This window comes from Camponotus vicinus, unplaced genomic scaffold, assembly GCF_025532165.1.
Source record: "Camponotus vicinus isolate PSW18456_S1 unplaced genomic scaffold, iyCamVici1.0 SCAF_8, whole genome shotgun sequence".
NCBI classification, from domain to species: domain Eukaryota; kingdom Metazoa; phylum Arthropoda; class Insecta; order Hymenoptera; family Formicidae; genus Camponotus; species Camponotus vicinus.
The window spans coordinates 16,598,195-16,614,430 of record NW_028141980.1 but is presented as its reverse complement, the minus strand read 5'-3'; the positions used below and the strand labels follow the sequence as shown (position 1 = coordinate 16,614,430).

The following is a 16,236-nucleotide window of genomic DNA, read 5'->3' as shown; positions in this document are numbered from 1 at the left end:
CTCTTTAAACATTATAACAAACATATAAAATCTCTTGCAACGAGTCTATAATATATTAAATCTTTATTTCATATTTTAACGTATGTTATTTATTTACGATGCACTCTTTTGCTGCAAATAAGTGCAACAGGTAATTTATCAATACTCACAAATAAAACCTTTTTTACAATAGAAATCTTATTGGTATACGCATATGTCTGAGATCTATTATTGATAATTGTACATATAAAATTTTGCGCTATCGTTGAATCAGTAATTTAAATAAAATAGAAAAGTCTGTCAATAATCTATTTTTGATATATTCTACTTTGATTGACATAAACTTGGAAAAAGCTGACATATATCGTCTGCGTGATTATTACCTACTTATAGCAGGGATACGTAGAATATTTCAATGTTGTTTTTAGACTTCTAGACTTTTTTGATTATTAAGAAAAAAATATCATGACAATTTATTTGTTTGAAAATTTATTTTTAAAAGAAAGAATATTGTGACACATTTCGTCTAAAAATTCTTTTAAATAATAAAGCTGTGATAAATTGAGTTTTTCTTCATATATATATATATATATATATATATATATATATATATATATATATATACACATACATGGCGTAAACATCTTCAAGACAAGCATCATTCACTATTGAAAACATTGAACTTCTCTGATAAAGATAAAAAGCGCATACTGTTTAAAAGGATCGATCGGATCTGACCAAGGTATATGTAAAACTTTTAATTACCAATCGGCGATACAGTAGCAATAGACATTTTACAATTATCAACTGTCGATTTATGTTTGTTTATTACTAACTTTAATTTGATAAAAAATACTTAAATTTAAAAATTCACAAATTGTAAGAATTACAATAAAATAAATTAGTTAAAAATAATATTTGACATGTTTTATTATATATATTGTTTATGAGAAAAATCGAAATTCTTAAAGACAATGTAACATTAATCAAATTAGTTAATTGATATATAGCATATAAGATAATATTTTTATATACGTTATTTTTAAAATTCCTTTATAGCTTTACATACACAAGATATTTAAGTTGTCGTTATATTCAAAGATAATCACATTTATATTAAAAATAGTATTATTTTCAAATCTTCATATATTTCTTGTACCATTTTTTTTATTTTTATTATAAAAGTATTAAACTAAGGGTGATTGTGATGAAAAAGGTTGAGTGTTGAATTTGGAGGCACGAAGACCCGGATACAAATTAAACCAAGTGCATGGGCTTTTTCACGATCGTCTCCTCTCGTATACAATAGACATAAGAGTATGGTGCCAAGAAATCATCGAGTTGAAAGAAGAAGAGAAAGGAAGAGGAATGGGGAAAAGGTATAAAGCTGAGAGGAGAGGGCAAGAGAAGACAGAATCGGTAGGTAAGGAGTGGTGCGAATGAATCCACCCACCCCTCCCGGAAAAAAGGAAGAAAGAAGTAGGAGAAAAAGGAGGAAAGCTAGAAGAAAAGGGTAGAAGTCAGTAGTTGAAAAAAGAGATAGAAGATGGAGTCAGAAGGAAGGAAAACATAAATAATAACATAAAAAACATAGAAAAAGAAAAATGAAGGTGGCAAAAGGAGAGAAAGAAAACAGAGGACGTAAAGAAAAAAAGGAGAATCAAAGACGGAGGAAAAAAAGAAGGATGAAATGGAGAGGAAAGTCAGGAGGGAGTTGAAGGAAGAAGAACAGGAGGAAAGGAGACTCAGAGAAAGAGAGAGAGACAGATGAAGATGAAGAAGAGAAGGGAAATAAGAAGAGTAGAGAAAAAGCAGCTGAAGGCCGGATTTTAGGGAGAAAGGAGGAAAAGGAAAGAATGGGAAATAAAACTTAGGTTTAGTATGTTAAAAAGTAAAGTGTGTGTTAGAATATAAGTGATAATGTATGAGGTGTCGTAAAAGGTTCGAGATCTCTTTCAAAAACGTGTTTCAATCCCCAAAGGAAAGAAATAAATGACATTTATCCTTTTTATAAAAAATTAAACTATAAAGAAAATAGGCGATACTAAAATTAACGGCATATGGATTATATATTTAACATTAATGTGGTAATAATATATCACAAATAGTGAAAATATAATTTAAAAATAATACAAATCGAACTGAATTTGTATCAGTGTTTTATATTTGAAAAAAATGATCAGATTTTTGATGTACTGAATATTTATATAATTTATGTAATATGTGTAACTTACGTATTCTACATAACTTACGTATCATATCTGTCTCTCTGTCTATCTGTCTTCTCAATTACATGTGAATACATTTATATTTTCAGAGAGCTCTTATGTTTCTACAAGTGCAAACTATGAAATTAAATTTAATTGTTTTGAACGTAAAAAAATTATAAAGTAATATAAAAAAGATTATAAAGTAAAATTCAGATTTAGTTAAAATCATTTCCAGATTACAATTCATTATTATTTCTCTACATACCTTATTATTGCGTTGAATACATAACAGTAAAATAAGAGAATGAAGTTTTCACCAGCTGTAATGTGTATTTTGTAATATATATACAGGGTGACCCATTTTAACTTAGGCAGCCAAATAACTCGAAAAATAAGCAAGATAGAGAAAAATGTTTTAGACAAAAGTTGTATGGTTTCGAGGGGGCCATAAGATGGTATCATTGGTTTGACCTTGAAGAGTCATTTGAAGGTCACGTGAAGGTCACTTCAATTTTTTTAAATGGAACATCCTATATATTTTTGTACATTCTTGTAGCTCATCTCGAGAGCTTTCCAAAACACTATAATTAAGTACATTTTCGTTAAGTACTTTTTGAGTTATGAGGCTTGAAATAATTTCTTAATTTTACATAAACCGTAAAATATCTTGTAAAATATTCATTTTTCGATTACCTTACCTTAATAGTTTTATGTACAAAATAATGAGAGGAATCAATTGGTGTAAAGAAAACACATAGTTGTTTCGAAGAAAAAATATGTAATTTGCAATTAACAATTCCATATTTTTTCTTAAAAACAACTATGTGTTTTCTTTACACCAATTGATTCCTCTCATTATTTTGTACATAAAAGTATTAAGGTAAGATAATCGAAAAATGAATATTTTACAAGATATTTTACGGTTTATGTAAAATTAAGAAATTATTTCAAGCATCATAACTCAAAAAGTACTTAACGGAAAGGTACTTAATTATAGTGTTTTGGAAAGCTCTCGAAATAAGCTACAAGAATGTACAAAAATATATAGGGTATTCCATTTAAAAAAATTGAAGTGACCTTCACGTGACCTTCAAATGACTCTTCAAGGTCAAACCAATGATACCATCTTATGGCCCCCTCGAAACCATACAACTTTTGTCTAAAACATTTTTCTCTATCTTGCTTATTTTTCGAGTTATTTGGCTGCCTAAGTTAAAATGGGTCACCCTGTATATACACACACACACACACACACACACACACACACACACACACACACACACACACACACACACATATATATGTAACTTTGAGAATATATATTTTAATAATATATTTATCATTTTTACCATGGCGAAACATTCCAACGATCCGTAAAGTAATCCACCAATTCTTAAAATAAAATCTTTGTTGCCTTTTTGCAGTAAAAATAATATTACTTTCTGTATACGTAACGGTGCTACATGCCATTGAACATCATACCTATGCGATGATATACAGAAGGCATATACATATATTTCTATGCGACAACACACTAACACATCTACATTTAATGAAATAATCTTTAAGATGCGGGACTTTATATAATGTGTCAAAAATAATGTTTCTTACACGGTAACAAAGATGTCATTATTGTGATTCGTTATATTCTGTGCAATATAATTAGATATAAACAAAGATCCGACAGCTGCCAAGATAAATCCGAAAGGAATTAATAACTTTTTGAAATTATATTCGGATGAAACAATCTGAAAAACCTACAAGATTCGTGATTAACAAATTTACATCATTCTCATGTGTTCTCTAAAAAAATATTACTTAAAATAAAATTCTAAAATTTATTTGTGAAAGGATATGATTGATTTATACATATATATATATATATATATATATATATATATATATATATATATATATTTATTTATTTATTTAAAAATCGTATATTTTGCAAAATCAAAAATACTAGCAAGAAAGTAAAAGAAGGAAGAAAAGAAAAGAAGAGAAAAAATACTTGATATAAAATAGATGCAATCCGTAGTAATACATTATGAAATATATAGATTTAATGTTATTTGAAAATATAGTAGACATAAAAAGATATAATATAAAACTTACTCGAAAGAGATTAAGACTTAAAGAAAGCACTTCGACGGATGTTATATACAACAAAGTTGTCTCAAGGATGGACGCCAAAAATTTGGATAATCTTTCAAAACCAAAGGATTATTATTAGTTATATTATATGTATATCATGGAAAAGAAATACTAACTTCATGGCATGCTGATGAATATTTATGGCACTAATCATTCCTTTCAGTATTAAATTCTCTTTCTTCGATTTAATGTCTTTTGGTATATTGATATGCATTGCGCATCTAATACGATAACTGTAATTAATATATTAATTGAATTTTTGCCTTTGTAAACATAAGCATGGCCCATTCAGGGTCCAACGGCCCATTCAGGGTTCAATGGCCCATCCTGGGTTCATCCGCCATTGTTTTCCATCGGCACAGTGGGAATATTATTATTTACTAGAGGGATCTTGAGGGATGTGGTCACTCTATAACGTTGTGCTAGTTAATGCCGTTTCTTACGGAAGGCCAGTCGGAAGCCAGCATGCAATGCATGCGAATACCTCCAATGGCACTTATTTGGTCAACGAGCGACCTTTCAAGGATCCTCTGTGGCAATTGCATTTGTCAGCATTGCTTCCATCGAGCAAGATTTCAACATTGCTGTGGAATCGCATATCAGTGTGTTAAAAAGCGGTATTAAGTGTCTGGATGGCTCAGTGGTTTAAAACAGTTGCCTGGAAAGTCTCCGGTTCGATTCCCGATCCAATCACTTTCACCTCACATATTTTTCTAGTCCACGAATATTGTTTTCTAGGAATTATTCATTGGGCTAAAGAGTGTGTAAAACTTTTTTTTTACAGGATATGTGTTGATACCGTTGCCACAGATGGATTCTGCCGCTCGTTGACCGAATGAGAGTATAGACACGCCTGACCTCCTCCCACACATCCCTATCTTTACTGGAGATTAAATTTATTCAAGATAAAATAAAATTTTGTTTAAAATTCGAAATTTCGTATTTAGTTCTACATATATTTGTTTCATACCTGGAAATTCTAAACATACCACAGGTATGTTGAGCATACGCTATAAGAAGAGATCCTATTCCTATCAGTGCAGTTGCTCCGATGCATACCGCTACACCAAGATATAATATAATCCAATAAAAATACTCTTCTTGATCGACAAAGTATTCCATTGGAATTGGCACGCGACGTGATGGAACTACATTTATCGGAAATATAATGTGTAGAATATTCGACCAAGATATGATGATCGTAAAAACAAACATGCTGCAAACGGCGAATACTAAAAGGATTTATATATGAAATCGTCAAATTAATTTTTTTCACAAAATCTATTTAAATTGATTTAGATGTTATATCACATATATACATATATATAGGGTCCGGCCGAATAACATGTACAAGCGAGCGCAGAGTGATTCCTTATGAAAAAATAAGAAAAAAAAAGTAGAATAAAATTTTTTCATCTTAGGCTTCGTTTTCGAGAAATTTGAGTTTAAATATCAGTCCCGTTTAAATTCTACTTTTTTTCTTATTTTTTTCTTAAGGAATCACCCTGTGTCCGCTTGTACATATTATTATTATTCGGCCGGACCCTGTATATATATATATATATATATATATATATATATATATATATATATACACATATATATAATGAATTTACATTGATATGTACATTTATATATACTTTATTATTTATATATTATAAACAACATTTATATAATTGGATTTAATGTGAAAATTTCTAATGAAAATTAATCGATGTCATTCGCATAAGTTACACTTATTGTTACTTTATAGTATCGTTTTTACTACTCTGTTTTTTGGATATATTATATTTTATATTAATTTTTATATATATGCATGTATTTATATATTTGCATTTATATATTTATACTTGAATAATAATTTGAAAGTCACATGAAGGTCCCCTTGAATTTTTTAAACGGTACCCTTATTATTTTATTACATATTCTTATGGCTTATCTGTATAAGGTAAGATCATCGAAAAATGAATATTTTATAAGATATTTTGTAGCTTAAAATAAAAGCTTAAGAAATAAAAAATTAAGAAATTGTAAAATTAAGAAATTATTTCAAGCTTTATAACTCGAAAAGTACTTAATAAAAAATAATTTAATTATTGTATTTTGGAAATCTCTCGATATAAGCTACAATAATATGTAATGAAAACATTATCTATCGACATCAATTCCTTTTCCATTGAAACTTTTATGTCCAATAAAAATATATGCAAATGTAAAAATGTAAAAATGTAAAAATTTAAAAATCTAAAAATATTACTTAAAAATATTACTTACTTATAAATACGATTGTCCAACGATTTGCAATGCAACTATATTCTTTCATAATAGCGATTTCGTTTTTGTCTTTTAATCCATTACATACATCCTGTAGTTGCATCAGAAAATCCTTTATCTGTTATTTATTATCAATTTTGTGTATATTATTTCGTATATATATTGTGCGTATATGTATACAGGATTAAACACAATATGGAACACACTATCAAATCAAAACAACAATCCAAATTTAATCGGAAAGCTAAGCTATTTTTAATTTTTAATTTTTCTTTTCGTTCTTATACGATATCAAAATTAGTTAATGAACGCCTATCTATAGACGGACTGTCTCGTTACTCTTTAATCCCTGCTCTATCGTCCTTGCCTTCCGTTATAGATAGGCGATAATTACATAATATATTAATAGATAATTAATTAACTAATTTTAACACCGTATAAAATCGAGAAGAAAGTTCAGATCAATAATTGCCAAGGACTTCTTTCTATTTGGATTGTTGTCTTATATCTAATAGTGTGCTCCATACATATGTATGTTTGTTTAATTACATCCTATGTACAGGGTGTTTCTGTAACATACACATCATTAAGTCGGATTGCCTATCTGCCCACTCAGGGGCATGCTTTACTGGGCTCGCAGAAAAGATCAAAATGGGAATAAGGAAAAGGGAATCGGAAAAGGGAATTTTTATCACTCTATTATAGTGAACAGTTGTGAAATTTAATAATATAAATAAAATATTTATCTAATAATATAGATAAAATAACATAAGTAAAATTTAATAAACAAATTTGAACAAATATAATGAAAAATATGTTTGATTTTTAAATATAATAAATTATAGAAATTCGATGTAATCATTATTTTTTTCTAAACATAGGGTAATCCTGCACATGAAAATGCCTTTCACTTATTTTATCAGTGAGAAGAGTGATCTCTGTCCATAGATCTTATGCCTTATGGACTTTTTCATGTGGAGCTTCTGAAAAAAGTATATCAAACCCTGTCGGAAAATGCAGAAATTCTTAGAAATAGAATTTGTAACGCCTGTGCAAAGATCATTCCTCTTATGATAAGACGAGTAAAAGAAAATTTTATGCGCAAAATTGCTTTATGTTTAGAAAAAAAATGGTAATTACATTAAACATTTATTATAATTTATTACATTTAAAGATCTCAAAAATATATTTGTCATTATAAATATTTTTTATTATATTTGTTCAAATTTGTTTATTAAATTTATGTTATTAATATATGTTAATATTTATTATTAAATATTATAGTTAAATGTTATAATGTTATTAAATGAATTTGTCAATTTGTTAGAATTGAATATTTCCTATATATTATTATTATCTATATTATTAAATAGATATATATAAATATATAGCATATATTCTTAAATATATATTATCTATATTATTAAATTTCACAATTATTTACTATAATAAAATGATAAGATTTTCCTTTTCTTACTCTCCACTGAACTCGTATTCTAATCTTATTCAGCGAGCCCAATAAAGTAGATGCCCCTGACGGTGGGCATCCCAACTTAATGATGTGCATGTTGCGGAAACACCCTGTATATGTTAGGTTGAAAAATCGAAAGCACTCACTAAGTGAAAAAATCCCACAACGCGATTTGTCTCAGATTTAGCCACAACACGAAATTCATGGCACTTTCAAAAACACTCACAACGCGTTTTGGTATATTTAAAAAGAATACAAAGCGAAATTTGTTGAGGTTCTTTTGATGATCGATCAAAACGCGTTCTGACAATGTAAAAATACCACAATGCGAAAGCATATTGATGCACTCATGACGCAATGTGAGAGAAATATCTGTGCATAAATAATTAACCATAAATATTTAAATAAATATTTAACTTTTCCTTTCCCTTCACCAATAACTTTGACATGGACATATGTTGTCAAGATCACTATCCTGAGTAACCCGCAAAAAGTTTTAACCATCGCTGATTGCTTATTATAAAAGTTATAAACAAAAAAAGTTTTACAAATATGATTTTCGGACATAATTTTTAATTTAAAATCGAAATTAGATTTGGGTTATATCTCCTGGAAGTAAAACCCCCGTAAGGGGGAAGAGGGGCGAAACCCACGATGAACGTTTTCGATTTTTGAACCTAACATATACTACTCGAAAAAAAAAATAGGGAACCTTAAAAATTGGGCTATTTTCAAGCCGCTGAAACTTATCGAAAAATCATTGTAGACAAAAAATTAAAAAAGTATTTTAAAGCTTGAAATTTCAACTTTAACGCGCTATCGTTAGTTTTTTTTAAATTTTTTATCTTCCGTGTTCTATGCTTTAAAAAAAAACATTGTTTTGTTCCTTAAAATTACGTATTTTTAACACTCTGCAGTTCGATAAAAAATACTGGTTTATTTTCAAAATCGTATTACTCGGTCAAAAAAAAGCCGTAGAAAAAATTTAAAAAAAGCGTTTTATAGACAAAATATTGTAGTTTATGGGATTTTAGTTGAATTTCTCGAGAAAAATTTTTTTATCAAGTTGCAGCGTATTAAAAATACATAATTTTAAGGAACTAAACAGTGTGTTCTTTTTTAAAGCGCAGAATAAGGAAGATAAAGAAATTTTAAAAAATTACTGACCCACTGCATGTTAAAGTTAAAACTTCAAACTTTAGAATGCTTTTTCAATTTTTTGTCTACGATGATTTTTCGACGAGTTTCAGCGGTTTGAAAATAGCCCAATTTTTAAGGTACAAAAGATGTTCCCTATTTTTTTTTTGAATGATATATATATATTATATATTAAAAATTATATTTTTTTGTAAATTTTATTCATTAAGAATTTCTTTCTTGTCACACAATTAAGCTATAATTTTGTGTACTATTAACTTGTGTAGTTGTGTTAACTTGTATTAGTTCTTATAAGTTATCAATTCTAAGTAATAAACTATCAATTTACAGCTTCCATGTTAAAACGAAATAAGTTGTACTGTATCACGATAGTACTGCAGGAAGATATGTAAGATAAAATTTCAATGATGCGATCCGGAGTACATCTTAATGTAATAAATGCCATAAACTGTAAGAAATAGTCTTATTATAAGTTTGCATTAACAAATTATTCTTTTAAAGTGATTGACAAATTATGAATTCTGTCACACTACGTATATATCATTTTGTACATTTTCATATTAAATGATTGAATACGTACGATTGATACGTAATTATAATTATATACTCTATATATTATAATATATAACTTATATAATATAACTTATATAATAATTTCATTATTGTCTTAAATATAATATATTTTTATATAAATTGTAAAAAATTAATTTTCAATGATTTGTCAAATTATAATTATGAAATAATGTTTTACCTGAAATATAAGGGCCGCTATCAAAATACCCGACATGAAAATAAACTGAAGTCGTGTTAAATTTGATTGTTCTAGAGGCCACAAACCAACAATGAGTAATAGAATTCTGTTTAGTTTAAAATCCTGTGCCTCGAGCTTGATCATTTCTTTATGAAGTTCGAAACACAAATAATTGCGAAAAAGTTAGAGGGAGTCTTCTCATTTATCGTTTCCTTTTTCCATTAATTGACCATATTTTTTTACTTTTTTCTCCCGATGTAAATTTTAGAACAAAATTTCATATAATTTTCTGTAATTTCGTGCGACTATAGACGCGGTAGAAGTAGAATATTTACAATTTATAACAGTGTTTCCCGCAATATATCCCTAATTATGTGATCGATATAATAGTGGAGATGTTTCAGTGGTCGTTTACTAGAAGAAAATAAGAGTAAATTATTAATTTATCGAGCGAATTATTTGTGCGAAAATTGCACATGCGTATTCGCTGACTTTTTGTACCACTACACGTTTCATTCTATTGTCCGCTCTCATGATACGTTTGTATACTTTCTTTAAGACAAGTATCGTTTATTATCAAAAGCATCGATCCTTTTTAGTGAAGTTTACACTATTTAAAAAAATCGATCAGATCTATATATATGTTAAACTTTTAATTACAAATTGGTATGATAAAAATTAAATCTTTTTAAAAAAATAAGTATCAACATGTTATAATAATCACAATTGTCGTGCTGTGTATTTTTTATAAAAATTTTTATTACTCTCTATCATTTTGATCAACGAAATACTTAAACTTAATAATTCATAGATGTAACAATAAGAATAAATTAATCTAATAATTAGATATATTACACACACAAACACACACATACACATATATATATATATATATTTATATTTTCTATGGGGACGAGAAGTGAGGGGATTTCTCATGGGAGAGAAAAAAAGAAAAAGATAATGAAGTAATTAGAAATATATACAAGAAATATATAAAAGGAGGTTGTGAAAAATGCGATTTATTTTTTATATTTGCCTCTTTTCTATAAAGATGTTTTAAATATATAGAATTATTAGATAAAAGAATATTCAGGCTTCGGTGCGCGTATGTCGTCGAAGATTTTCGGATCGGGTTCGTCATCGGGATCGAATTCCACGTCCAGTGGATCGATCGTAGGTGGCAATTGTGGGATTCTAGGTTTCGCGGACGGTGTTGGCCGCATCAGACAGGCTTCCAGATTTTCCCTCACGAATTTTCTCTCATCCGTCGCATCTATTATGGTTGCAGTTTCCCCCGCATATCGCATTATATCCTCTATATTCTTTTGGTACTCCCAAAGCTATATCCAATACAAGTAACAATGAAGAAAATTTTAAATATTTCAAATTTGAATTTAGCTTAAAAATTAGTATATAAAATTTCATCCTTTTAATACAAATTCTTTAAAGATACATTTTTTGTATTTTAAACTTTAGTATTAAAACACACACACAAAATATTTGTATAAATTTAAATATAACGAAATATTTAAATAAACTTCAACTGAGAATGTTTACAAGAATCAATATATCAATTACATCTTGCTCAACGATATCCTTGTAATTTTTGGAATAAACATCTAATTTACAGTCTGGATCTATTCCTAAAGACTCGCACGATGCAAGATAATGATGATTATGTTCATTTTCAGTGACGACTTTATGTCGATAATTTAAGAGTCTTTCTCTGCATATTTGCACGTCCACTTTAAGGATTATTACTCTAAACATATTTTTGAAAATCATAATTATTATAGCATTTTTAGAATTATGATTATTTTAAAAGGAAGAACGCGCACGCGCGTACCTATTGGGTGGCGTAGGTATCATATCCAGAAGCTTGAACTCCTCCGTAGTTTTAGGATAATCGGTTAAAATCCATCCTTTCCTAAGACATTCGGATCCGAGTACATATTGCTAGCAACAATGACAACAAACAACAGTGAAATTAATTCAATTGATTCTTATCAAACTATATATTGTACCTCGACGATTTGTAGTCTCGCTTCTGATTTTAATTTGTGTCCACATCTGTGCTCGCACAATCGCAACATTTCACCTAAAGCCGTTTCTTGCAAACATGCTTGCTCCAGAATATGATTAAAGTCAACTACAAAAATATTATGCATTGTACATTCGAAATATTATGATTCTCCCTCATTCGTTGTACTAATAAAGATTTATGCAAGATACACACATATCTCTCACGTTAATAAAGTATTTAATATGAGAAGGAGAGAGAGAGTAAATATTATAAATAATTATATAATAGAGTAAATATTAATATTAATTATAATTTACCATGAACGAGATTAAATCTCTCAGATATATGCTTTGCTAAAAAGTGACGACCTGATCCCCGAGGACCTATGAGAGCTATGCGAAAAAGCGATGGTGCCCCATAATGTTTTCCAATCTTCGTTAATTTTGCGCAATCTTTACCCAGCTCACGAATTGTCTTACCACCAGCTTCGACTTCCTAAAAAGAAATTTTTTAACGATCCAATCTCATAACAATATTAATGCTATCTGATTTAATATAAATTATATAAATTACTATAATATTAAAAAATACATAAATATATTATTATTATTCGCATGATTTATAACTTAAGACATAAAAATATAAACGTAATATAAAAATTTACTTTTTCCATTAAATATACATATATATATATATATATATATATATATATATATATATATATATATATAAAATAATAATTTATTTTTTTTTTCTCTATTATTTATTAATAATGATATTTTATTATCTATTATTATCGGGCATTTTATATATATATATATATATATATATATATATATATATATATATATATATAAATAATAATAGTATATAGAAAAATAATAGTAATATATAGAAAAATAATAATAAAATAATAATAATATATAGAAAAATAATAGTAATATATAGAAAAATAATAATAAAATAATAATAATATATAGAAAAATAATAATAATATATAGAAAAATAATAAATTATTATTACTAAACATTATAATATCAAAAATCAATCAAATGACTAACAATTAAAAGATTAGCATAAATTTCACGTAGACCTTGAAGAGTTCTCTTATAATTGGATTGTCTTACATCTTCTGAAAATGAACATAATTCACGAGAAAATGAGTTAAATATAGTCAATTTTATATGTTCAGAAATATTAAGGATTTTATATTTAATTCTGCTGAGAGAAAGAGTATTTTTTAAATTAATATCTGTGTTTTAATTTTAATTTTTTATCTAATTTAATATATTTTTACATATTTTTATACATTTTATAAAAATATATTAATATATATATGAATAATGTAAAATTTCTAATGTCATTTAATCCAAAAATTTTGACTTATATTTTTACAGATTGACTGTGCTTAAAAAATAAAAATGAATCTAAATGGATATGGACAGAATAGCAGAAATAATAATACTGATCATACAGTAAGTATACTTTGAGTTTCGTTCTCATTTGACGATATGACTTGTATTACGTGTGTTGGTATTATACCGACACGCTGCATCGCACGTGCTTCCTCTTTGTTTTTTGGTATATCTATGAATGAATCCTTCATTTAGACAAAAGAAAAATAAAAGAGAGATTCAATTATGTTTTGTTTTAATAATATAAATAATATGATATTTATATTATAATATATTGCAATTTTCCCCAGTTAATAATTTAACGATTATTTTATTCGACAGAATAATTTCAGAATAATGACTAAATTAAACAAATTTATATTATATATATACCAACTAACGTCCATCCAGATTCGTGAAGTATTCCCGACATTAACATTTCTTTCATTCTCATCGCAATCTCATTAGCATTATAGCAACAGCACATATTCTGAAATATATATGTATGTATAAAATAAAGAATATGTAAAATAAAAAATTTATTATCGTTTTTCTTCTTTTCTCTGAGGCATTTCATAAGCAATAAATAATTTTGGTAACAGCATACTTCAGTAGAGGATAAAGGACGAAGATCATTTAGAGTTACGGGGCGATTACCAATTTCCTTTTGAAGAATTTTCGCGAATGTCAATTTGTCTGTATCGAGAAAAAAAATTTTGTTTTACTAGTCTTAAAAATAAAAATATTTATATTATACTGATAAATTTAAAAAAAATTTCTTCTTTGTTTTTTATCGCATTTTATAAATAATATTACAAATAGCAAATCTCTTATTATAAAAATATTTTTATAATTAAGCGTATTAACATTTGATTATGCAAATTATACCGAAACTCGGAGGAGCTATAAGAATAATTCTGGCAATATCTCGTTTTCGTATGGCATGTTGAATACATTGTTTCATAAACACTATTGGATCCTCGGGTTGTTGGATCAATAATTGCGTCACTAATTCCTATAAATATTTCTTTATATAATACAATAATAATATATAAAGTAATGTAACGGAGAGAAAAAGTGGAAAGAATATATCTTAATGTAATATAAAAGACAATAATAAATATATATATTTAATAAATTAATATATTTAATATTATAATAAAATGCAATAAATATTAACGAAAAGATTTTAGCGGATAAAGTGAGCAAGAGATGTTCTAGTTTAATTACATAAAAGAATTCGTATAATTTGTGCTTCTCCATATAAGGCACGAAATCTGGCGGAATAGTCAACAGTCTTCTCGTCGTTTCTTTAAAATCGCACATAACTTAAAATTTTCGTAGTAATGTAGTATTGAAATTAACACACGTCACAAAATTGACATGCATATCCTTTGACATATTTTGTAAATTTGATGAAAGCATTGCAGTATGCGATTTTCAATTTTATATTTTCAAATGCTATTTGCTCTTTTTATATTATACATAGAGCGTTTTGTAAATTGATTTAGAAGAGAATATTATAATATTTTTGTATATTAAAATAAACAAATTTTATAATTTTCAATAAAGAGATTTATCTAACTGGGATTTAAAATCATTATTTTCAGCAGTACAAATTCGCCAAAAATAAAAATTATATTTATTCTGAATAATGTAATTTCTCGATGCATAACAGTAATTTATTTTTGTATAACAAATATTTTCTATTCTCGAAATTCGCGAAATTTTCAAATATTTTCAAATATTTTCTATTCTCGAATTTCGCGAAATTTTCATTAATTAGTCTCTATTATTATATGTATATTTACATATATGTAGATCAGGATTTATGGCATTTATCCATAAACATAATTATCTACACGTAAACAATGTAAACTATGTTTAACATATAATCTATATCGACAATGAATAATTTTCATAAAATATAACTTATCAGAGATGTTTAACATAATGATACGATTAATATTTTATGAAAAATTAACAAAGGACTTATCAAACTAAATTTTATAGTAATAAAACAGAAAATAAATATTACATATATTATCATATTATGTAAATATTAATATAATTAATATATTGATATAATTAATAATATCATTATTGTTTTTTTTTTTGCATTCTGACATTTAATTTATAATATTTTACATAGTTTACATGTTTATATGAAAAAAGTCTGTGTAATATTAATAATTAATAATATTAATAATTAATAACTATTAATATAATAATTATAATTACGGGGTATCTCTCTTAGTCTGACTCTAGAGTACCCGGAATTTTAATACATTTTGTAAGGTTTTCTAAAAGAAATATTATTTAACAGAAATATCGCGAAAAGATAAACTAAGCTCTAATGTTACCCAACAATTAAATGAGAAAAAAAATCGCGATTTAAATTTCACGAATATACATGACAAATAAATAAATTGACAGTAATAGTAATATTTAATTACAATCAATATAATTTTTATAATAATCGCGACACAACATGCGCACACCCAATATAATTACACAGGTCTGCAAGGTTTTGTTGTTGGGCAGCTAGGGGTCATTTCCGAAGTAATTCTCTGCGTAGAATCCGAGGTCAGAATTGGTCCATCACGTCAGGATTTTGAGATATTTGAAGTTATACACTCGAAAAATGGCTTTTTGGGCTACTTTTGAAGTTATGTACAGGACGCACAAAATTTTTTAGCTCTTTTCTTCTAATTGCATCATTTAGTACTACTCTTTCCCTTCAAAATGAGCTGTCGAATGGTCATCTACGATTTTTCCTTGCAAAGTTACGGCCATTTTAAGATGACATGATGAATTCCAAA

General features: G+C 27.0%; 2 protein-coding genes across 10 annotated transcripts in view; one reads left to right on the top strand and one right to left on the bottom strand.

Moving 5' to 3' along the window:
- Slob (Slowpoke binding protein) overlaps positions 1 to 16,236 on the top strand; it is a 357,719-nt gene that overhangs the window by 327,125 nt on the left and 14,358 nt on the right. For all 8 annotated transcript variants that reach the window (XM_083107077.1, XM_083107075.1, XM_083107072.1 and 5 more), the window contains one exon: positions 13,418 to 13,495. The gene's annotated coding sequence lies outside the window, so the exon portion shown is untranslated. The remainder of the gene's footprint in view (positions 1 to 13,417; positions 13,496 to 16,236) is intronic.
- LOC145976110 (adenylate kinase 8) lies at positions 11,001 to 14,851 on the bottom strand. 2 transcript variants are annotated; one of them, XM_083107082.1, is made up of 11 exons: positions 14,645 to 14,851; positions 14,303 to 14,429; positions 14,022 to 14,110; positions 13,808 to 13,904; positions 13,506 to 13,607; positions 13,082 to 13,152; positions 12,338 to 12,515; positions 12,022 to 12,146; positions 11,844 to 11,953; positions 11,576 to 11,759; positions 11,001 to 11,337 (listed from the first exon to the last, which is right to left on the bottom strand). In XM_083107082.1, the coding sequence occupies exons 1-11, from the start codon at positions 14,738 to 14,740 to the stop codon at positions 11,071 to 11,073; spliced, it is 1,446 nt and encodes a 481-aa protein (XP_082963208.1). In that variant the 5' UTR covers positions 14,741 to 14,851; the 3' UTR covers positions 11,001 to 11,070. The 2 variants fall into 2 exon arrangements, with proteins under 2 accessions (XP_082963208.1, XP_082963209.1); XM_083107083.1 differs by lacking the exon at positions 13,506 to 13,607.